Source organism: Vespula vulgaris, chromosome 11 (genome assembly GCF_905475345.1).
Source record: "Vespula vulgaris chromosome 11, iyVesVulg1.1, whole genome shotgun sequence".
In the NCBI taxonomy this organism is placed as follows: domain Eukaryota; kingdom Metazoa; phylum Arthropoda; class Insecta; order Hymenoptera; family Vespidae; genus Vespula; species Vespula vulgaris.
This window is the reverse complement of record NC_066596.1, coordinates 6,953,442-6,976,419: the sequence shown is the minus strand read 5'-3', so window position 1 is coordinate 6,976,419 and position 22,978 is coordinate 6,953,442. Positions and strand designations below refer to the sequence as shown.

General features: G+C 38.3%; 3 protein-coding genes across 6 annotated transcripts; 1 reads left to right on the top strand and 2 right to left on the bottom strand.

Annotated features, from left to right (window-relative positions):
- Positions 1 to 199: 199 nt before the first annotated feature.
- On the bottom strand, positions 200 to 8,226 carry LOC127067467 (serine/threonine-protein kinase meng-po). 2 transcript variants are annotated; one of them, XM_051002418.1, is made up of 2 exons: positions 7,756 to 8,226; positions 200 to 4,294 (listed from the first exon to the last, which is right to left on the bottom strand). In XM_051002418.1, the coding sequence occupies exon 2, from the start codon at positions 4,292 to 4,294 to the stop codon at positions 3,131 to 3,133; it is 1,164 nt and encodes a 387-aa protein (XP_050858375.1). In that variant the 5' UTR covers positions 7,756 to 8,226; the 3' UTR covers positions 200 to 3,130. The 2 variants fall into 2 exon arrangements, with proteins under 2 accessions (XP_050858375.1, XP_050858376.1); XM_051002419.1 differs by having other exon boundaries at positions 7,918 to 8,226.
- Positions 8,227 to 10,932: 2,706 nt separating this feature from the next.
- On the bottom strand, positions 10,933 to 14,303 carry LOC127067448 (serine-rich adhesin for platelets-like). Of its 2 annotated transcripts, none has more exons than XM_051002353.1 (5): positions 13,744 to 14,110; positions 13,418 to 13,624; positions 11,964 to 13,301; positions 11,724 to 11,876; positions 10,933 to 11,640 (listed from the first exon to the last, which is right to left on the bottom strand). In XM_051002353.1, exons 1-5 carry the CDS (start codon positions 13,769 to 13,771, stop codon positions 11,333 to 11,335), a joined length of 2,034 nt encoding a protein of 677 aa, XP_050858310.1. In that variant the 5' UTR covers positions 13,772 to 14,110; the 3' UTR covers positions 10,933 to 11,332. The 2 variants fall into 2 exon arrangements, with proteins under 2 accessions (XP_050858310.1, XP_050858311.1); XM_051002354.1 differs by lacking the exon at positions 13,744 to 14,110 and adding an exon at positions 14,150 to 14,303 and having other exon boundaries at positions 10,953 to 11,640.
- A 1,645-nt stretch (positions 14,304 to 15,948) lies between these two features.
- Positions 15,949 to 22,656, top strand: LOC127067481 (uncharacterized). 2 transcript variants are annotated; one of them, XM_051002449.1, is made up of 4 exons: positions 15,949 to 16,078; positions 18,587 to 18,648; positions 21,881 to 22,268; positions 22,348 to 22,656. In XM_051002449.1, the coding sequence occupies exons 1-3, from the start codon at positions 15,949 to 15,951 to the stop codon at positions 22,244 to 22,246; spliced, it is 558 nt and encodes a 185-aa protein (XP_050858406.1). In that variant the 3' UTR covers positions 22,247 to 22,268; positions 22,348 to 22,656. The 2 variants fall into 2 exon arrangements, with proteins under 2 accessions (XP_050858406.1, XP_050858407.1); XM_051002450.1 differs by lacking the exons at positions 15,949 to 16,078; positions 18,587 to 18,648 and adding an exon at positions 20,810 to 21,100.
- The last annotated feature ends 322 nt before the right edge of the window (positions 22,657 to 22,978 follow it).

The following is a 22,978-nucleotide window of genomic DNA, read 5'->3' as shown; positions in this document are numbered from 1 at the left end:
TGAAAGTACGATTCAATATTTTACTCGACTTGTATTTCTGGGTCACACATCGCGTCTCTTATTTATACATCGAATGCGAATGTTATATTAAAGAAGGAAGTCATCGTGGGATCGGTGTTGGATACAATTTTTTTCATTTCTCGATGAGAGTTGAATTTGCCGTGGGAAGGATCGATTAAATTGTTTAGAATGCATCCGATAACTGTTTTATACAATTTCAACGTTTATTTCGATATATACAAAACATTGCTTGACGTTTAACAGAGGCCACGCACCACGTAGTCCAATCGTCGTCTTCGCCGCCGCTCTTTAAAATCAATCCCTCTTGCGTTTAAATTCTTCTAAGAAAGGATCTACAAAGAGTTTTGCCTACTGAAACATCTTCAGGATTAACGTACAAATGTAGAAACGCGTGTACGCAAACTTTCGACTTTCTTCTTCGCATTAATACATCTAAATCGTCTCGTCGCTCGAAAAGCGGACAAACCTGCTCGGAAATCCTCGTATTTGAGATCCGAGAGTGTTTGGCACGCGTACGCTCACACATCTATTTACAATAATCGTTCTCTTCCAACGTTTCGTACGCGTAGTGTGCAAAAATCGATGACATCGAACCTCTCAAAATTAGGCTGGCGTCAGAAACATGTTAATCCTTGTAAAACTTGGCGCTAAAATATTGGCAAATTTCTCTTTTGGTCGTACGTAGAACAAAAAAGAAAAAAGAAAAAAAAAAAACAAGAAAAGAAAAGAAAAAGAACATTATACTCGCCGTGCCAATAAATAGAGACGTTATCAAACACGTCGATATATTTAAAAACACGTAACTAATGCCATTGATATGTAACGAAACATTACGTAAGCTTATTAATTAGTTCTGACATCATACATTTCTGTGATCTCTTAATTGTAGGTTCTTTGAGTAATACATATCGATGAATATAAAAACATTAACGTGATTTGTGCCAATTAATGAGGAGCAATCTAACGGATTAATTATTACGAGGGTTCGTCATCGATTTTGACTCGCAACCATTCGATATAGTATTTAACATACACTATGCGAGCATTGAAAATAGAAACGATGGATGGTCATGAGGCGTTTTTCTTACAGCTTTTCTAATATCCAGTCTATAGCTCATCGATAGCAATAAGGATGCATTTATTTGTTAGTGATCCGAAAACCGAACGTTACGCTAGGTAGCCTCTTGCAAAATCGTTCCTACGTACTTTTATTATCACAAATACGTCTTATTTTATTCCCGATTCACTTTTGGACCCACGAAGTACAACAAGGAACGAATTGACGCGAAGCTTGCTTGTTTTATTCTTTTTTTTCCGCCGTTTTTTGCTCTTTTTTTTCTTTTTTTTTCTTTCTCTTTTTTTTTCCCCTTTAATTTTGTTTCTCCTCATTTTTTTTTCTCAGTTTTCTTTCTTTTTTCTTTTTTAATCAGTATGTAAAGATGCAGTTTGCAATGGTGTCAATCAATCGGCCATTGCATGACGCGTCAAGAATAATTCTTTCGTTTTTATTTGAAGAGTATAAGTATCAAGAAATAGTTATGCATGCTGAGAGACAAGATTTACAATCGTCGAGATGTCGATCAAAATTTTTTACGAGAAAATATAATCCAATTGTCATATGCTAGGTAATTAAATAGCGTATATAAAAGATAGTATTAATTTTGGAGCGATAGGTACTTACTAGTCGGCACCAAAAATGCCATTCGTCGTTTTTCCCGCGATTTTCGTAACGATTGCATTCTGTTTTCTTCTCGTTTCTTTTTCTTTTGCTTTTTTCGGTGCACACACGTTCGGCATTCGGACATTTGTATTTTAGGCAGAGTTGCTCTCTAATTTTTCTTCTCTATTTACATTCGTCGTTAAGGAACAACGTCACTAGTTTTTTCATCCTCTTACTTTTCTACATTCTACTATAAATTCCTACAAGAATATATGTATAATGTGTGTGTATGTGTCTGTGTATGTGTATATATATATATATATATATATATATATATATATATATATTGTATATACATACGCATTATTCTATCGATTAGACAACAATCAAAGTTCCAAGTCACGATCAGCGTTCGTTTTGCTTTGTCCGTTCATTTAATCCGATATAGGAGCTTTTTTCGAACTGCTTTTCAAAATTACATACTCGTTAGAATAAAACTGTCTAGTCAAGATATTTAGCGTTTACTGAATTTGTTGTTTAAATATTCGGGATAACTTTTTTTGTAATACTTTGATAGAATTCGAACGATATATCATATTGATTATCGAATATAATTTCAAAGGAACTTCTATAGTACTCGAATAATAATTATATCCAATCGTCGAAGCGTCATTTTTCGCGTGAATGTTTTAGGATATTAATTGATACCTTGACCTCGATCGCGTGCAAAAGGAGAATGAACACGAAGAAAAGGAAAAGTTTGGTGCGACCGATAAAATTCGTGCTTAATCGCGGAAAAATCCGCGTTCCATCTCTACGGTTTTTTTTTTTTTTTTTTACTGACTACAAGGACACAGGTATTTGACTATTAAGTTTCGTCTGACATTTATTATTGTCTCTTTGGCTGGCATGCTGACACTTCGTTATCCTTATTGTGTCACGATCACTACATCCTACTCATCCTCTATATCACATTCATTTTTATCTACTGACTAGACTCTTTCGTACATCTAATAAAGAAAGAAAAAGAGAAGAAGATGTAGAGAACGTAAGTAATTGTTCTCTCTTCCCTCTCTCTCTCTCGTCTTCTTCTTGCATCGTCGATAAGTCACTCGTACACTTCTGCATCGCGCGACCTTACGACCTCGTCATGTTTTTTATCGGTATCGCCCTTGAACGATTTCGAAAGACGCGAAGAGTTCATCGATTATCGGTCCGTCGATTAAGTCTATCAAACGGTATTACTGAACACGTTGGAGATGTGATCGATGCATGAAATTGCACTCGACGTCCACGTCATGGATAATGCAGTTCGATAGCTTACTATGCTTATTCGCCACCACGGCATTATTTCGCACGCTCGACTTGCACGTCGAGATCTGCCAGGCTGTACTTGCGTTCCTGCTTGATGCTCTGCAAGCACGGTTCGCTGAAAGATTTAACCATCTCTCACATATTCTCCGTACCAAATCCACCTATGAAACTGGGATCGTGGATGGTGGAATCGCATTGCATCACCCATTCCCAGATTCTCTTCGTTACAACCTTCTGATCGACCGTCGTCTCGAGACCGTAACTGTTTAAGAGTTTTCTCAGTTTGTTCTTGTTCTCGTCGACGTTGTGACGATCGTCCACGATCGTGTCCAAATAGAGAAGGCTGTCGCCTCTCCTGGCTAGGCTCTCGTTCACGTCGACCGACGTGGAGGTAGCACTGTGACTGATTTTGCTGATGCACCAAGAATCTTTCAGGTATTTGTTGATCTCCGTCACGTGCGGTCTCTTCTCGGGCTTGTGCTCGAAGGCTCGCCTGAAGTACCTCAAAAGCCGTGGCGTGAAACGTCGGAAAGTAGGTGGTATTTTGGTGGTACGTCTTTTGAGCCATCTCTGAAAACCCGAGTAATCCGGATCCTGGATCAGGTCGGCACTCTGCCAGGGTGGATTGCCCGTCAGACAGACGAAGAGGACTATGCCGAATTGCCAGCAATCGGCGCTTCTCTTGCAGGCGTACCTTTCGTTCTTGATAACCTCGTAGATCTCAGGCGGCTGAAATGGCACCCAGGTGCATCTGATTTTGTTCACTAGACTACCCTCGCGTTTCGTACTACCAAAGTCGCAGAGCTTTATCTTGGACATGTCTTGAGCGAACACCAGCACGTTCTCGAGTTTAATATCTCGGTGTGCCAGTTGCTTGGAATGAAGGAAGTCGAGAGCCGAAGCCAATTGTCCGGCGATTCTCTTGCAGGCATCTTCGCCTAATCCTCCGGCTTTTACGTTTCCGGATAGATCCCCGAACGGCGCGTATTCCTGAGCGAAGAAGTAACATTTCTCGGCCTTGAAGGCAACCGCGTAAGAACAGAGTATACTAGGATGCGGACTGAGATGATAGGAGTAATGGAATTCCCGAAAGAAATCCTTTTCGGTGGTGAGTTCCTGATGAACCGCCTTGAGGACCACCCTCGTTTGCGTTGCCCTATGCGTCGCGAGAAGGATCTTGGCGAAACTACCCTCGCCCAAAGTCTTCTCCACGTTGTACTCCTTTGCTAGATCCAACTCTTCGAGCGGTACCTCTTGTATCCTGTGGATACCCGATTCCTTCTTCTCGTGCAGCTTCATCTGAAACATCAAAGAGGAGGATTATAAATTTCAGTGATCGTTCGCACGTGGATAGTGATATCTAAGACGATTTATGTACTCTTAATTGACGTCATTCTTTCGACATCAACAAGGAAATACGCAAACCGTTCTATTATCTAACACGCTCGTCTGACATTAACAGGACATCGGCGTTGAACCTTTGCGAAATCGCTACTCTTCCTGTCAGCGGGATTAAATTAATCAAGCAAAGCAAAGCATTAATCGATCTTCAGGAAGTTTATCGTCTCAACGTCATCCTTACGTCAGCGTAGTTTTCCGGTTCGAGGGATTGCTACCCCGAGGATAGGAAGCGTGGAATTGGGAGGAGGCGAGGCTTCGGAACGGGCGGCGTACGATTTAACGCACGAATGCATCGTTTTACGTGGGGTGCTGGAAACCGTCTCGACTTTGTCACCAGTTTCTCCGTGCGAGCGAATCTCGTTAGATCGAGTGTCGCAAGTTTACTAGACGTATCGATTATACGAACGTCGACCGGCTCGATCGGAAAACGATGAATGCATCGATGACGCGAGACATCCGTGAGGAAAGCACGAGGGTCTGCTCCGAGTGATGGATGCCTTCCTTTCTTCTAACGGGTGAAAAGAGGATATTTACGTTTCCGATGCAGTGACAAAGCGCGCCCTACTTCAAAAATAGTTATGTCAGTCCGCTTCGAGCACCGGCCGTTCGTTCTATCTAGAGAGGTATAATATACGAAGGGATTTTACAAAGGAAAGATTGATAATAACGTTTTCTCATTTCCTCAAGAATATCGTCGAACGTAAAATCCGATTTCATCTTAGTTAATCAAACTGTTATGGAGCTATCAAATATATTTAACGTGCAACATTAATATCGATTTTGTAGCAAAGACGATCCGAGGCTCGAACGCACGTTTCCACGTGCGTCATTCGTCCAGCTGCATGCGCGCACGATGTAAACGTATCGTCCAAATCGTCGGGGATCTCTTACGGAGATTTATGCTTGATCCACCGATTTATAACTTTGTTGATTCACGCCCCTGCTCGGTAATATATTCGTACGAGGGAGAAGGTATGGAGAGAGGAAGAGAGAGAGAGAGAGAGAGAGAGAGAGAGAGAGAGAGAGAGAGAGAGAGAGAGAGACGTGGCTAAGCAAAATAGTAATAAAAAAGAAGAAAGAAACGAAATCGATTAAATGAATAATATATAATGTCTAAGAGGAAATTAATTACGATCGTCTCTTAGGCAACTTAACGAGGAACTTGTTCGAGACTCGTGTCCTCGATCTTTTGACGAGTTTTTATAATTTCGCAAACACGTATTCTCGGTCTATCCACATGTCTGGCGCCTTTCAAAAGCAGCGAGGAAATTCGGGACCGAGACGGCATGGATCGGTAAAAGATGTAAAGTTCTTGGAAGGAGAAAAGAGCATGGCATAGAAAGCAGAAGGAAGCAGGGTGAGGACGAAGGGAGGGGGTGGCCGGGTGAACCCAGGACCTTTACAGCCGGCTCCTAGATCAATAGCAAGGACCTCGGTTTGGCCAACGCAATCTGGCTAGCGGAGGAGATTTCGCGACTTTCTAGAAACCCTGACGGAGTCGAAGGAAGTTTGGCATCGATTCAAATAGGGACGCTCGTTCGAAATCGACTTTTCCTAAATTTATCGTCGCGTCGATGTTCGAGTTCTGACGTGTATGCATATCCGGAAGTAAAAAAAGCTATCGAATCTTAACCGTCGGGAGATTTGCTTCATCCGATCGCATTTTTCTTTTTCTTTTTTTTCTTTTTTTTTCCCAAGAACGTCATCATTATTTTTCTTTATTTTTACTAGACCGGTTAACACTGGTTCGTTCTGACAAGCCTTAGGCGCAAGTATATTTAGCATTTCTGTTTACCGCGTCTATTTTAATGTCGTGCGAGGGGTGGAGAGAGTGAGAGAATGATTCTTTGATGTGAATGCGTGTGTCCAATGAAACGATCGAGAAAGGGTTAAGTAGCGTGGAAAGGATGCACGTGTTGACGAAGGTGTCTCGTTCATCGAAAAACATAAATTTCACGGCACGACTTTGATTTTATTTTTTATTATTAAGCAACGCCTTTCAGGTTGACACTTTCCTCCTCGATATTTTAAAGGCCTATCCGTTCTTATTATAAAAGAACTACGAAATTATAGAAATAGATACGAGTGAGTCGTTTTACGAGGGAATGACCTACGCAGTGAATCAGCAGACTGCGTAACGCCATTGGATGACTAAGTCAATATTCTTCTTTCTTTCTTTCTACTTTCTTTCTTCCTTTCTTTTTTATTTTTTCGAGTAATACATCGTCCGTACTTGATCAAGACAAACGTGACAGAATTCAGAGTCGAAAAGTTTGTGATATTTCGATACGCTGAATTTATCTCGATAAAATTCGTCGAAAGGATTTTATGAGCCACTCGATACGTACTTTATATGAGTTATTACGGACCGCTAAAGTTAACTTTGTTGCATTCGGATGATAAATGTGTCCCAGAAATGGATGATTATCGATTCGACGTGGTGATTTTATTTTCGGCAAAACTGGACGTTCTTTATGATTCCTGAAATTAAATATCGGCTGTCTATTTTCGAGTATATAGATCGATATATAGTAGAAAGGTTTTATTCAAAAGGTCTGACGATCGATACTCGTTGACATAAGTTCGCTTCCTCCGGGAGAGAAATTAATTGTTCCTTTTTTTAATATCGAATTTAACATCGAATCAAGTGATTGAACGAATCGATGATCGATCACGCGTCAATAATAATTATCTCTCGTAGGAATATCGTATTCGGAGATCGTTCAAAGTAAATTGCAGGTTTCTTCAAAGATAACATAAACCAATTAGTAATACTTTTCGCGTTCTTAAAAGAATTAACTCGAGCACCTCGTATCGTCTTCCTCGGCGATCAATAATCTCCAAGTGTTCTCCTCGTTATCGTTGCAAAAAAAAAAGAAATATTAATATCGTTTTGCCGAGATATCAGTTATCAATATGCAGATATAGGTGTATATGGCGAAACGTCAGGCTCACGTCTCGTCGTTTTTTGGAATCGATAAATATCACATAAATATCGTCCATAATTTTCGACTCGTTATCTCGCGAATGTTCCATTAGCGACACATTGATCGTTCGTGTCTAAATAGCAGGATTCACGGAAAATTGAACACTCGTGTTCTACGAATATCGTTACTTCGATAGAGCGAGATAGGAAAGTAAGGGGAGAAAGAAGAGAGAGGAATAAAAAATGGATTATTAATTATGTCAAAGCTATTGTGTCGAAGGCTCGCGTAGTCAGCGATGACAATGACGAAACGTTTGTGCGATCGAATAAAACGCATCGACTTAATCATTTTCAAAAGACTTATTTCTCATTGATACAGATTGCGTAATATCCTATATATTTGACATCCATCTAAGAAGCTTTGTGAACTTACCACGATCGAAGGCCCGAATAAATTATCACGAAGGATTCACTGCACAAGCTAGACGTCGAATCTTCTCTCTCTCTCTCTCTTTTTCTTTTTCCCTCCTTCTCTATCTCTCTTCACGATAGATTATTTACTATTCGAGATCACTCGAGTGTCCGTTTCACTTGCCTTGTCACCGAAAAGTCTTTCCGAGTATCTTCTTTCTCATTTACATCTTCCACGGGATCAAAGACGACGTTCTTTTTTCTGTCTCTTGGACGATCGTCGTTTAAAAATAACAATGAATAAATAGTACGAGAGTTTCTCACGTGAAGAAAAGAAAATAAAGTTTGTCACACTAATCGCTCCTCCTTGTCAAATAACGATCGACGACAGATCAACCTCGTTCAATGAGATAAACGACGTTAAGAGAATAAAAGAAGCCGGTAGAGCGCGTTAACATTTTCAGTCGTGCGCGTATCTCGCGTCTGGAGGCATCGCGACGCCCAGCGTCGCTTTTATAGACACGCCGCCATGCCGCGCAGACGTGAATCGAGAAAGAGAATCTACGAGGGTGAAGTAAGAAGAGTAACGCTCGTTACCCTTATCATTTTTTTTTGTATTTTTTTTTAATTTTTTTTTCTCTTTATCTCTCTCTCTCTCTCTCTCTATCTCTATCTTTCTCTCTCCCTTCCTCTCACTGCTGTAAATCTGATCAACAATCCGATCGTTTGTTTTTTTAATTGCCTGAAAATATCAAACTTTATTTTATTATTCGTAATATTTTTAGGATCGTAAAAAACAAAAAGAAAAAAGAAATGTTTTGAACGTTCTTACGAAGAATTAGTATACTTTGAGTTGCGTTTATTTTTTTTTTATTTTCTACACTTGTAAGTAAACAAATTTATATGCAGGAAGTAAGAAAACATTTCCTACGAAATTTGTGTATTAGCTGACAACACGTATTTCTTTCTCTCTCTTTCTCTCTTTCTCTATTTATCTTATGTTCGTGATCTCTAAAATTCTTCCATGAAAATTCGCTTAGTTTACTTATATTCAAAGACTCATGTCGGTCTAAGGCGTTCGACACGGGCCGAAACTCAGGATTATATTTTCATAATCCACAAACGTGTTGTGCAAAGTAAACCGTACGATACGCGGCGCTAGGCGAGCATTTCGATATCGACAATTTGCGACTTAACTGGTAACAGGCCAAAGAAAATATCTTAGAGAGCTCGGAATTCGATTTTAGAATATGATAGTGATGCATTTGCGTTCCAGCTGTTGACAATAATCAGAAAATGATGACGGGCTTTCCTCTTTTTCCTTTCGTCTTCTTCTCCTTCTAATCGGGAAGTTTATTTACCCCTGGTAAATAAATAAAAGCGAAAACGATACGATCGGAGAATACCCAGCGTTTCTCGAAAGTACATTCGTTCTTTTTTTTCCTGACTGACGAATGAAAAAGCAAGAAGAGGAAAAAGAAGAAAGAAAGGAATAAAAGAAAACGATCGAACGTGAAAAATAGTAAAAAAAAAATGGACGCAGAATGCGTGACCGATTCGTAATTGAATTTGCACCTGCAAGTATTTATAAAATCTATGTCAAGTATACATAAGTACATATGTATGTCCATAGTTCGCTGGACCGTAACAGCGGCTCGTGGTATTAAAGTATAAATAGAAGAAACCGGCGGTGTGGCGATGCAAATTTAAATGCAAGTAGGGCTATTGTGTAATACGTCGTAGTCGTCATCGTCATTTTCCTCATCTCGGGCTGTGTTTCTTCGGTTCGTTAAGCCGAGCGTTATACCAAGCTGCGTATATCACGTGTCGAATCGTATTCAACGTCGACTCGATTTCCGGGGTAGGAAAAGAGCGTCGTTAAGAAGCGTACGCAACAGAGATGCAAATAGAAATTGTGAGCTCGACAATCCGTTGATTTTACAAAGCGTAAAGGTGACGTCGTTGAAACTTTGATATAGGGACGAACATTTCCTGTCGTACTTGTCGTTCTTCCCCGTCTGTCCTTCTAACGACAATAGTTCTCGTTTAACGGCCGAACGATCGAACGTTTTGACATTTCGATTCTAGAGACTCGTTCTATCTCCCTCGATCTCTTTTTTCGTTTCCGGACCTTCCCGCGCGTTTATTCGTATCAAGGAAAAAACAATGTCGGGATCGACTGTCATTTCCGAAAAAATGTCTTTCGTGTCTTTGATTTTTTCGAAGAGCCTAATTCAAATTTATTATCGTCGATCCATTTATATGTATGTATGTGTTTGCGTGTGTGTACACATAGATTATCACAAAACTTTGAAACTAGCGTTCTACTTTGTCCTCTCGGAAATAGTCTAGTCATAGATTTTCAATAAATCTGGCCTATTCCGCGAAAGAGAAACTTATCTCGTCGCTCGGTCTACGGAAACACAGTTCGTTCTTGATAGACGTATTTTTCTTTCTTTTCTTTTTCTTTTTTTCTTGCAAACGAAAATAACTCAAAATAATGCGTCGTATTAGAAAATATCAGAAAAACTTTACAGTTCGTCGTACGTTACCGAGGGAAAGATGATGATGTCAGCTTAAATACGTCGTTTTGGAATCGTCTACACGTGATGTCTCTCGTTTTCGTTGAAACGAAACTAAAGAGAAAGATAAAGAGAGAAAGAGAGATAAAAAGAGGGGAGAAGAGAGACGCAGAAGCGTTTAGTCAGAGCGCCCACGCGTTCTCCTCCTCGAAGGCACGAATCGATCGGGTGCCAGAACAACGATATTGGGTGCAGCGTCGCGCGCAAGGTGTGTAAGAAAAAAAAGAAGTAGAAGAAAGAACGAAAAAAGAAAGAAAAGTCAAGTCGAAAGAGAAAGAAAAATGATGGGAGTAGCCGTGACGATATTTTGCGAATCGTGGAAAACATAATTATAATATTGCCTCTGGGCATTCCGTGAAACGCTATCTCGTGTCTGACGCAACCTGTATTTACGTCGAGCCCAAAAATCGACTCGTGACAGTTATCTCGTTTCTCCTATCTTCTTCCTTTATCTAAATATGCAATTTCCTTGAGATACGAGATACGAGTTCTTTCGTAAAAAAAAAAAAAAAGAAAAAAGGAACAAAAAAATTTAATTGGGAAACTTTCTCATCGTTTCGACAGATCAAACCTGTTACGACCTTCGACGTAGAATGATCGATTATTGGAAAAGGAAATAAAACTGACGGCTATGACGAAAGGATTGGGAATAATTTATTTGTTTCATTATTAATACAGTGATACATTCGTGGAAATTAGAACGATAACGTTACATGTTTGAAGAGCCTTTCGCGGAATTTCAAATATAAAATTCATTCATTTACAAGCCGTGATTATTATCACGAATAAAAATAAATTACGGATAAATAAATTATAGATTAACTGGAACGTACGATAACTTTGAGATTATTCTAATGATTCAAATCTAAAAATTCATTATTTTTACATATAATAGCAACGAGATAAGACATTTAGCGCGAACATAAATATATCGAATGTCATTGATAAATTGATAAAAATGCAATTAAAAATGATTTCATATTTCTAGATCAATTTTTGTAAAAGCATTCAAAAGGGTTAAGAATCATCACTTTCCGTAGAACTGTAATGATTTGAACAGGAACAGATCGTGTATTCCGAGTCCGAGTTGGACGTCGAAGAATTATATTTTGATGACATGCAGGATGGACAGGAACATTCCTCGGAAGTTTCTAAGACAAGTTTTGAGGAAGACTCCGAGGATAATTCGTACGAGGACTCCTCTTCGGAAGTGTAGTAATCGTCTCCGGAGGAGCCGGAATACTCCTCTTCGGAAATATATTCGTCAGAGGAGCTCGATGACTCCTTTTCGGAACTGTCGTCGGTAGAAGAGGAAGATCTATTTTCTTTTAGGACAAAAATAAAAAAGAAATTTTAATCAGTGCATTACTAGGAAAAAAAAAAAACGAAGAAATTTACAAAAGTTTACCTCCGAGATATCTTATGTCTTTCACCAGCTTATTTATCTGATCTTTTAATCCCTCCATGGTATTTTGAATTTTCTTTTCACATTTTCGTAGCTCTTTTTCTTTTAATCGCTTACGTTTGCTCTGCTTTTGTCGCTCCAACGATCTGTCGGTTTCTATAACATTGAAAAACATACAAAAAATGAAACGAATCTCACTTTGACAAAAAGTATTAGGTACGAGTAGGATGATTCTTTTCTTACGTTTTTTATGTTTCGATTGTTTAACTTTCGATTTTGCTTCGAAGAAAGAAGGATTGTGCTTTGCCGGCTTAGAGCTTCCGGGCGATCTAGTAACGTTTTCTGGTTTTACGATTATCGATTTTACCGGATTTCCCAAATTTGAAACTTCTTCATCGTTTATCACTTGCGACGTTTTATTAAAATTCTTTTCCGAATCCGCATCCTTCTCTAGATCGTTGTTAGTAGAATAATCGATTTCATTGAAGAAACGCTCGTCCTCGAGTTCTTCTTTCACTTGAATTATATTACCATCGTTATCCAATTTCTTTGGAGTGCTCGCATCGAGCTGAATATTGAGATCATATTCTTGAACGTCACGATCCTTCTGGTTTTGATTATCGCATATTTCCTGCTCTTCCCCAATTAAAGATGAAATATTTACAGTCTCGTTTGATCGAGATTTTTGCAAATCCTCCTCGAACCTTTCGTCGTCCCTTATTTCCAAAGAAATAATACTATCGTTTGTCTTCGCGAAACTGGCCTCTTCTTTTTCAATCACGTTTTGGTTACTTTCCGATTTATTATTTTCCTCGACTCGTTGTTCTTCGTTCGTTGAGGAGGTACCTTCAATAGGAAAATTCATATCTTTCGAGTCACGTTCACTTATTTTTTCCATACTTGCCTTTGTATTTTTCTTGCTGACTTTTTTGCTAATTTTCTTTTTAGCTCCGGTCGATTTTTCGTCCTTCGAGCGATCTCCTTGACAAGTCTCCGATAATTCCTTTAATCCTTCCTGTTGCGATTCTTGATTCGTAGATACACCGAGATCGATCGAAGCTTTTTCCACGTATCCGAGATCCCCTTTCGCCGAGTTGTTCTCTTCGATCGCTTCTTCGATTTCATTTCTATCATCAACGTTACTATCCACTCGTTTCACGTTTTTCGACTCGACGTCTGCCACTTTCTTCGTTACAGTACGAACTTTCTTCGTCTTTTCCACTTTCTTTTCTGCCTCTTCCTTACCGCTTTTCTTCGTCTCTTCCTCGTCGCTTTTCTTCGTCTCCTTCTTTTTGCTCTTCTTCGTTTCTTTCGTATCGCTTTTCTTCGTCGTCTGTTTCTTTTTCGTCCCCGTATTAGACGATTCTCTGCTCTCAATGACGATGTGTTCGTTAGGACTCATCAACGAAGTGCTCGGTGTCGCCTCGGAATTGACATTTTCCTTATTTTCTATCACATATTTCCAAAGATAGGATACCTGGAGTTTGTCGAGTTTAAGAGCGTGATCGCTGATCAATTTGATAATTTCATTTCGACTCTTTTGACGCAAAAATTTGTCCAGAATTACTTTCATTCGATCGTCTGCGAACGGAGAAAAGTGAAAACGATAAAGATAGAAAAGAAGAACACGTAAAATTCTATCTACGGAATGAGTGGAACCAACCGGATAAAAGACTTTAACAAATTTATTTAATTACCTGATATTTGTGTAAACCGGTACAAAAAGTTTTGCGTGGATTCGAGATTGCCTCGGCGTAGTTCCTGTACGTATCTCCATGGGAACATTTCTTCGATTTCCTCGAAGTTAAGAATACCATCGGCAATATCCTTTGCGATTTCTTCTTGAGTTTTATGGTTTAATATAAGATTTATGATCCAACCGATTCTTACGCGATCCACGGCATCTGTGAATTTATTTAAATTAAACGTATAAACCTACGGCCAAATGGGTCTTATTATCAACATTAATTTTTTTTTTATTTTCACAAAAGTCTCCCTCGATTCTTGTCGACCATAAATTTACCAATTTTCCTTTGTGATTTTGTGCTCATTCTCTCGCTATATTCCACTGTGAAACGAACGGACCGAAGGATAACGATTGTCTAACACGATTCGGTTACAAATAAGTATTTGTTCGATGGGAAAGGTTAAACGTGTTTTCTTCGAAACTCTCTCTCTATTTCTATTTCTATTTCTATTTCTATCTCTATCTGTATCCCTCTCTCTTTCACTCTCTTTCTCTTCCTCTTCTTACTTTCCGAATGAAAAGATCATCGAAAACAGAAAGTTTCAAACATAAATAATAAAGCACGTATCGCTTTCAAAACGAGTTGATGAAGACGAAGAAGAAAAAAGAAGAAACGAAGAAACGTAGAAGAAAGACAGAAAAAAAAGAAAAGAAAAGAAAACGTATTTTTTTGCTTGCTTACCTCAACAACGTGTAGTATCGTATCGTATCGTTGCATCAAGGGACGTTTATTTTTTAAAATATCCTGTTTATTCGCAAGGAATAAATAAGTAGTAACAGCCAGGGGCCAAATGTTTGGACGCGTTATCGAAAGACAAAAAGAAAGGATGGAAGAGTCGAACGGTCTTTTTTTTTTCTTTCTTTTTCTTTTTCTCTTTCTTTTTTTTTTACTCAAGATCGATTTAAGAAGCTATCAAAGTCCAGCTCGTGTTGATATCGCTTATACAACGCGAGATACGTAGCACGAATAAATTCATCCTGTTAAACGAAAACTTCTTTCTACGATTGGTTCGACCTCTGCCGTTGATTATTGTTTAGATGTCGAGAGTTTGAAGATCGCCTTTTGGAAATTGTTTATTGAAGGTCAGACAAGAGAGGAAAAATTTTTCGCGTAGTTTAACATTGAAAACATCGTAACGAGCGATTCTCTCACGCGTAATCAAATTTATTAGAGGATAAAAACAAATGGATATTTTCTCTCGCGCACGATATTAAGTTGGAAGAAAAATACAAAAAGAAAAGAAAGAAGAAAAGAAAGAAAAATGAGATGAAACGATAGATTATTTAATACGATTAAAATAGAAACGTAATATTAAACAATATTTGACAAAAAAAAAATATTTCAACTTGATCACTCTTTCAACAAACAAAATGTTAATCGTAGAAGTATTCGTCGTCCGACGACACGATACTCGAATCGTTTCCAGACGTGGACGTCGAATCCAAGAAGAAGAAACTTTCCGGACTCGAACTATCGCTGAGATAAGAGTTAGTGTTCCCTTCGTCGCTGCTGCTTGTATTAACGTAATCGCTGTTGGATGGAATCATGCACCAGCTGTCCAACGAATCGTCGCTCTTATCCAAGTAATTATCGATATCGTCTGTTAAGAAGAAAAAAAAAAGAAAAAGAAAGGAAAAAGTATTCTCCTTATAAATGTAAGATTATAATCTTGGAGGTGGGAGAGGGGAAGGGAAATAAAAATTTTCTATTCTTTCAAATCTTTTAGAATAAACATCGAAGAGTAGTGGTAACGGGTATGGATTCTCGTTTACGTGATTCGAGAAACGTGGGCGCGAGAAATTATTTGAAACGATTGGAAATTCGTAGAAAAATGGGAGGAGAGGACGAGGATAAATAAAGATAACGCGAGAAAAAAGAAAAAAGACCACTTTCTCTTACGTAACTTCGATTACGTAAGGATCATTAATATTACGGGACTTTAGAGAGATTGCGACGAGGCGTAGGTATTATATCGTTTTTCTTTATCGTCGTTCCTCATTTCTTTCTCGTTTGAACGGCACAGGCAATGTTAAAATGATTCTCTTTTACACGTATCACGGACACGGCCAACCATCAAGCATCGATTTCCGTTTACTTATTAACGTCACGACTTTACCTACGCTTCGTCGACGTCACGCATTTTCTTAGAACAATTATTTCGTTCTAACAATGAGAACAGACAAATGTCAATCTTAGAAAATGATCCGAGGTTTCAAATGAAAAGAGCACGACTTACCCTCGGTATCGTCCAACTCTGAGAAAGAAGATTCATTTTCCAATTGGATAAAATAAGAGATGAACGAGGAGTCTGAAGAGTAAGAGCAGTACGAAGCATTGGAGATTATCGATGAGTCGTCGTCCTCCAAAACATTGTTCTCAATAAAAGAACCATCGTCCTTCGCGGAACAATTCTCAATAGACGTTTTAACGTTTAAGGGCGTCTCGCTCTTGTCGCTTATATAATTAAGCATTTCGACAAAATGTTGTTCCTCGCTAGCAGGCCTTGCCATTTCGTTGATTTACAGATGATTTCTGCGAAGATAAAGGAAAGTTCAGGATTTCGAGGAAGATATATTTTGCCAGTGGGGAAAGTTTTGTCTCCTGTCGAAGGTGGGTGGCAGATAGACAGACAGACAGACAGAGAGAGAGAGAGAGAGAGAGAGAGAGAGAGAGAGAGAGAGAGAGAGAGAGAGAATGAATTGCTTCTTCGGAGCAAGCGAAAACAAATTCTCGCACGCTTTTCGGAGCTTTTGATCGCATCTCCGTACCGATAGTTGTAATTCTTCTTTTATTAGGCCACCTGGTCGAAAATACATTGGTAAAAATATCAGATGCGAGAAATCATTCTCCAATTCTACAGACAGATATCGCTGTTACCCCTAATAAATTATCGTATATACCAATGCGTATGCTTATTTTAGACTTACCGAACGTACGTCAGCGGTTTTCTTGTTATCACTTCCTCGCGTGCCCGCGCGGCAAAGACAAGACGTAAAAAGAGAGAAAGAGAGAAAATGAGAGATTAAAAGAGAGAGAGACAGAAAGAGAGAGACAGACAGACAGACAGACAGAGAGAGAGAGAGAGAGAGAGAGAGAGAAAGAAAACGATCGAACGATCGATTCAATTTCTGTTGCAATAGAAAACGCGAGAAAAGATGTTATCTTTCTTAAGAGGATTCCGAGATGGATATTCTACACGCACGATACGCGTATATCTCCTCTCTACTGATCGGGCGGAATGGTACAACCAAGATTTTGTTTTGATTTAAGGCGTTGTTTGTTTTGATTTTTTGATACCTATCCGTAGAATACTTGTGTACGTGCGTATAAGTTTCTGGAGTTTCTCCAATATACTCTCTAGAATTGACTTTCCACATTTGATTATATAAAACGGAATTATAATAGGATTCGTTCCTTCGTAACTCGTCGTTCGTATTAATTATAAATTCTGAAAGTTTGCGTTCAGTGAAAAACGATAATGGAAGAACTCCTCTTTCGTCTGGTCTCGGACGAATTTGGAAGAAAATCGAACTCTATAAATGCAAACGGCTCTGGTGTCATTAACTTAATGGTACGTTGGCGTTATGGGATTTGCATTTTCACGCGTTTCTAATATTGAAGTGGTGCAACGTTGTCTTTTTATATAACCGAAGCCGGAGGCAGCCGAGACGATACTATGAGCGCGGAGAGAAGTCGAATCTTTCCGGTAAATAATTATAGTTCACCCCGACGAAGTAAACTTGGATAATTGAATGAATTCGTGATTAATGCGTCGGACTGAAATAGAAAATGGTAATACGAATTATTCGCGTACTTTTGCGACTCGTTCGAAATACTCGTATTATTTTATCCCCCAAGTTAAAAAATGTATAGTGTAGGATATATATATATATATATATATATATATATATATCTTTTTCGAAAGAAGACAAAAAAGAAACTAATTTTTAGAACGAAACATCGGGAAGCCGAATTGATATATTAAAGAAGATTCTTATCGTTTGATTTTGCTTTAAGAAAATTCTTTTTCCATAAGAACGTCATCTGTTTCGAAACATTTAAATGACGCGATTGCACGAATAAGTGACACGTACATACGTATACATAGATATAGAGATTTGTTCGACAGAGAATGAAAGTGGTTGGTCGGTCGATTGGTCGGTCGAGAGAGTTAAAGACGGTCAACAAAGAAACCGCTTTGACAATCGGACTGAAACTCGTTGGCAGTCCGCCGAGGAGTTTGCCGGGAAAGCCGCTACGTTGCTGCTAACTATATATGTATACGATATACACCTATCTATCTGTATAAATAATACGTCTACACACACAAATCATGCGTATACGTATATAACATTCATATATATAAAATTCCTCATACACGCACACGCACACAAAAGATTCACCTTACTCTTTTTCGTACGACCATAGAGAGACAACGACGGTACATCGACTCGTCGCGCTCCTAGAACAAGTTCATAAACCATATAGAATTAACTATCTATTAATAGATCTGGAACCTGTTCGGCAAGTTCGCCTAGCGATGCTTTCGGCCGATCTAAAATCGTACTTCTCGCGCCAGATGGATATCCAGGAATATAATTTAAATAACGATCCTAGAACGAGATTAAAGCGAATCGAGTTTCTCTCTTTCGACGAATAGAATTTGACGTTATAGCACGAGCACGTTCGTTTCGAATCGAAAATTAATCATTCGTTTTCTCCATTTATTTTCGTTTGACCCCTTGCCGTAGTAAGTAAAGCAAACGCGTCCCTATATATGTACATATCTAGATAGGTATACATGTAAGCGTTGTCATATCGATCGGAAGATTTTACAAAGAGATATCGAAGCGTTGGTCTAAACATTTTTTTATCCGTGCTTTAATTTTTCTTTTTTTGTTTGTTTGTTCGTTTGTTTTCTCTTTTTTTCTTCTTTTTCTTTTAGAACGATTTGTTAGATACGAATTTATCCTTGGGTAAAGACACCACACCGTTCTATTGCCAAGTTCATAGCGCCTACACATAACACGCTCTGATTGTCCGTCTCTCTCTCTCTCTCTTTTTCTTTACACCTCCATACAACGAACATCGATTACAATGAAACATTGACATTTTCAGGACCGACGAGTGATGCAACGAGCGTGAATAGAAGGACGAGGACGCGATATGCACGTATGCACGTATGTATGTACCGTTCGAAGGATATAATAATGACGTCATTGATGTCTACTAGAGATTCGTTCAATGCCGAGGGTAGGGTCGATAATTTGCATAGGCGCCGGGTAGGTATCGAAGTGGAAAGAAACGTGGAAAAAAACGTGGTAGAAGAAAAAAAGAGAAAGAGGGAGAAAAAAGATAGAAAGATAGAAAAGAGGGTTGCGTGACGTCACCGTTCAAACGACAGTATATTATAGACGAATGACGTCATCTTCTTTCATTCTTCCTACCATCGAAAAGATCGAAGAAGACGACGAATGGAGTTTCTATGGGAGAAGAAATTGTTTTCAAAAAAAAATGTTAGGTCGAACCTTCTTTCTCTTTTTCTTTCTTGTATCGCTTATCTATGTATGTATGCACGTATGTATATATGTCTGTATGCATGTAAGTTGTACGTTCTTTTGCACGTGTCTCTGGAACGAAACAGATTCGATCGAATTTCGTGAGAAGGATAATTTTGCAGGCACGCAATGACGCGCATCAGCTACTATCGTTCAATAAACCGTGAGCGCCGTTTGACTTTCGACAAATAGACAAACAACCGTTGGACGCCACGGTCCATTAAATTTATTTCTTTTCGCGAAACAATATTTATATCCTTGGAAACAGTCGATAAGATTTTCAACGTCGAGATGTACGTACAAACATACATACGTACATACATACGTATATACATACGTAGGTACATATGTATCTCGGTATTAGAAATTCGATCGAACTGTTACGCAGATCGCGACGCGACGTCATTGGGAGAGATTGTCTTCTATGTTTAATACGAGTTTCATTCTCTCTCTCTCTCTCTCTTTTTCTATACGAGTCACGAAACAACCCCCAATAATCGGTCGATGTACCGTAAACGAAGTCGTCGATCGATATCTCCTTGCTAATTCGGGCTTGACTATATTTTATATTTAGCTTCGACTATTTGAAAATAGAAGCAAGTTGTAATATTCTCTTTCTGTCTCTCTCTCTCTCTCTCTCTCTCTCTCGGTTCGATCGAACGTGTGTAAGATTCCGACTTACCGATTTATATTTCAAAAGTATAAAATGCATACGTACGTACATACGTACATACTTATCGTTAAAAAGATCGCTAAGACTCATCGCACGTGGGGACTATAAATTTAAACGCAAATTTAAGCCGACGACGATATCGTTCATCAGGTATTGTATTCAATTCGCCATACCCTCTCGAGCATTTATTTATCAACGAGTTATAATTTCGTACGTTTGGTATGCGTTCGTTCTTCTTTCTATGTGTAGCCTTGACTCGTCGATGTAAGATACCTTCTTAAAATGCATACGCCTAAACGATATGCGGTATGAAAGTGCGATCGGAATAAGCGAAAACAATCTGTATAAATATATCGATTTGTGACAATTAAGAAAAAAAAAGAAAGAGGAAAAGAATAACTTGAACGAAAAATAAAAAAAACGCACGAGTTTTGACGAATTGGCACGTTTTTAAGAAAACAACGAAATACGTTTTACCTAATACGTTAAGTAGTAATTAATTAATTACTCTTAGTCTCTTTTTTTCCTCCGTCCTCCGGGTCTCGAGTACCGATTGTAACTGACGATCGATCGCGTCGTCAACTCTTTGTTATTTGATTAAAATTACGAATATATACGAAGCATTATAAGGAACAAAAAGCACAAAGGATCGGCTGCGGCACGTCGTCGCTCGAAAACGTTAAGACGTATCACACACGCACACACATACGTGGGAATTTCTGAAACCTAACGCGATGGATGTACTATCGTTATAAATATAATAGTACTAACACGTGTGACACGATCGCTCTGTGCACGAATGTAACGCTGCGTGCATTATTTCCGATAAATAAAATATGGTCGCCACGTATATATATATATATATATTTTCGTAAGTAAGTAATAGTCACTGTTATATCGTTTCAACGAAATTGTAGTTACTATATTGTTTCATTCGTCGATTAAATTCCGATTAAAATTCGACCGAATAGATTTTTCGTTGTTTAAAACGCATTAGCATAAAAAGCGTCGATCTAGTAGAGTAGCTGTATTTGTTGGAGATAGAAAAGTTGAAAGAAAAATACAAAAAAAAAAAAAAATGTCAAAGTAAGATAACAGTGAAATGGAAGAACTTATCGAATTAATTACGGGGGCGTTGAATGGAAGTGGTTGCCAATTAAGTCCGATATAAGTCGTAAGAAAAACGATTTGGAGAAGAAATCTCGTCGAAGAGCCGTGGAAAGACTCATCGAGAGAAACCGCTTGACTCATCAAAATAAAACGTTGATCCATGTTGTAAGACCAGTGCCGGTGGTGTTGCTTGTGTATATACATACTCGTATACGTATATCCATATAAAAGTGTCATCGTGCCATTCGCCGAGGATAGTTGGACTCGAAGCTTCGAACGAACATGATCGAGGTAAGAGATTCTCAAGGAATCCAGATTTCGACGTATATAATTATTTCGGAGTGAGATTGAATAGTTAAAACCAAAAGTGAATAGATCTGTGTGTGTGTGTGTGTGTGTTACGTTCTTCGACGACGAGCGAAAAAGAGAGAAAAATAGAAGATAACAATGTCTTCTCCATTTCCAAATGAAAAAATTCGTCTTTTACTTAATTATCTTTGTTTCTTTTTTTTTTTTGAGATCAATTTTTTCAAAGAGTGTCGTTGTTTTATCTCATGGCTAGTTAGGGTCAAGATCGGTTAAAAAAGGAGATAAAATTCGATTTATTAAGCACGAATGTATGCATTTACGTGTACGCGTACGTGTGTGCCAAGTTTTCGTAAGTGTTCTTTCGCGAGGCAAAAATTATAATTTTTCTTACGTTTATATCGGCGATATAAAAAAATTGTCGGTAAGAAAATGATGGCCCGTCTTTTATTTGGAAATGCGTCATTTGGGTCAACTGGAATGCTAAAGAATTTATTATATTATAATAGTCAGCGTGGGTGTAGATGTGATTTGAGATATTTCAGACTTTCTAGATTTCTGTCAAGCGAAAGATATCTGTCAGAAAATATTTAGCGAATATCTCTTTCATTTTTGATAAAAACGGGTCAAATAAGATCATTTTTTATCTTTCTTTTTTTTTCTCATTCGATTTCTTTTTTTCGTCCCATTAATAGTTATACATGTTTTTTTTTTGTGATTTTATAGCTACTTTGGTTTTATGATTATTTTATTTTATGTTCGCAGATAATTATACTGTTTCTTGGCGTTTACGGAACGATCGCTGCTCCGTACGAGCCGCTCACGGATCGTGAATTCCGCACGCTAGGTAATGACGCGGACGATGACACCGAAGTCGTCGAAGCTCGTCTTCCCGGTTCGACGAATTTAAATGAGAAAGCGTTACCGATATCTCGTCTTTACGTTATCGAAACAGATAGTTTACCAGGCAATCAAAATTTAAAAGAAAGAACTCAGATACGCGCGATTCTACCTGGTACTCAAAATCTTGCGGAAAAAAGTATACCCGATTACGTGCTTAAAAGGATGGCCAATCCGGAAAATCGTCGTATCTCCAGTCATCCTGATTTCGAAGAAATTCCTATTCAATGAAAGGAAGTTGTTGATTAATTACGTGAGTATCGTCGTAGATCTTTTAGACAAAACGTATCGATGTATCTTTCTTGTTATAATATATTTTATTTATGTTGTAGACAAAATTGAATGAATCAAGATTTATAGATATTTAAATATTCATTATTATAAATGCGACGTCGATTGGGGGACAAGGCATTCCAAGAAATTTAAAATAAACAGAGAGGAAATATTTAGCAAATGATTTTACCCCCGTGTTGCCTGCATCGTACGATCATTCGTATTTTATTATAATGTTTAATGAAGTTATGTTTTATCTTTCCTATGTATCGTCATTCCGATCGAGTGTGATCACGAATATAAGAGAAATAAAATATAACGGGAAGGAAGGTGAGGATGAATGAATAAAAATCAAAACTATATATATATTCGTACTTGGTTCGTCGTTTGATTTACGCGGCAACGTACTGCGGGAGCTTCGTTTGAACGATTCCTACCTTATCGGTAAATATGAAAGACTCTGTTTTATGAATTAGTTAAATTAATCGTTGATAAAGTAGAGCACAAGAAATGGAAACTTTCATACCGACAGTATATCGAGTCGGTAAAAATATTTAAGAGTTTGACGAAACGTATGTAAGATGGCAGCATTTGCGTATAACAAGTAGAAAAACTTGTGGATTATTTTCAAATCCTTTCCGACACAAAAGTAGGATTAACGTAGCAAGATTTTCCATTTGAGATTTACTG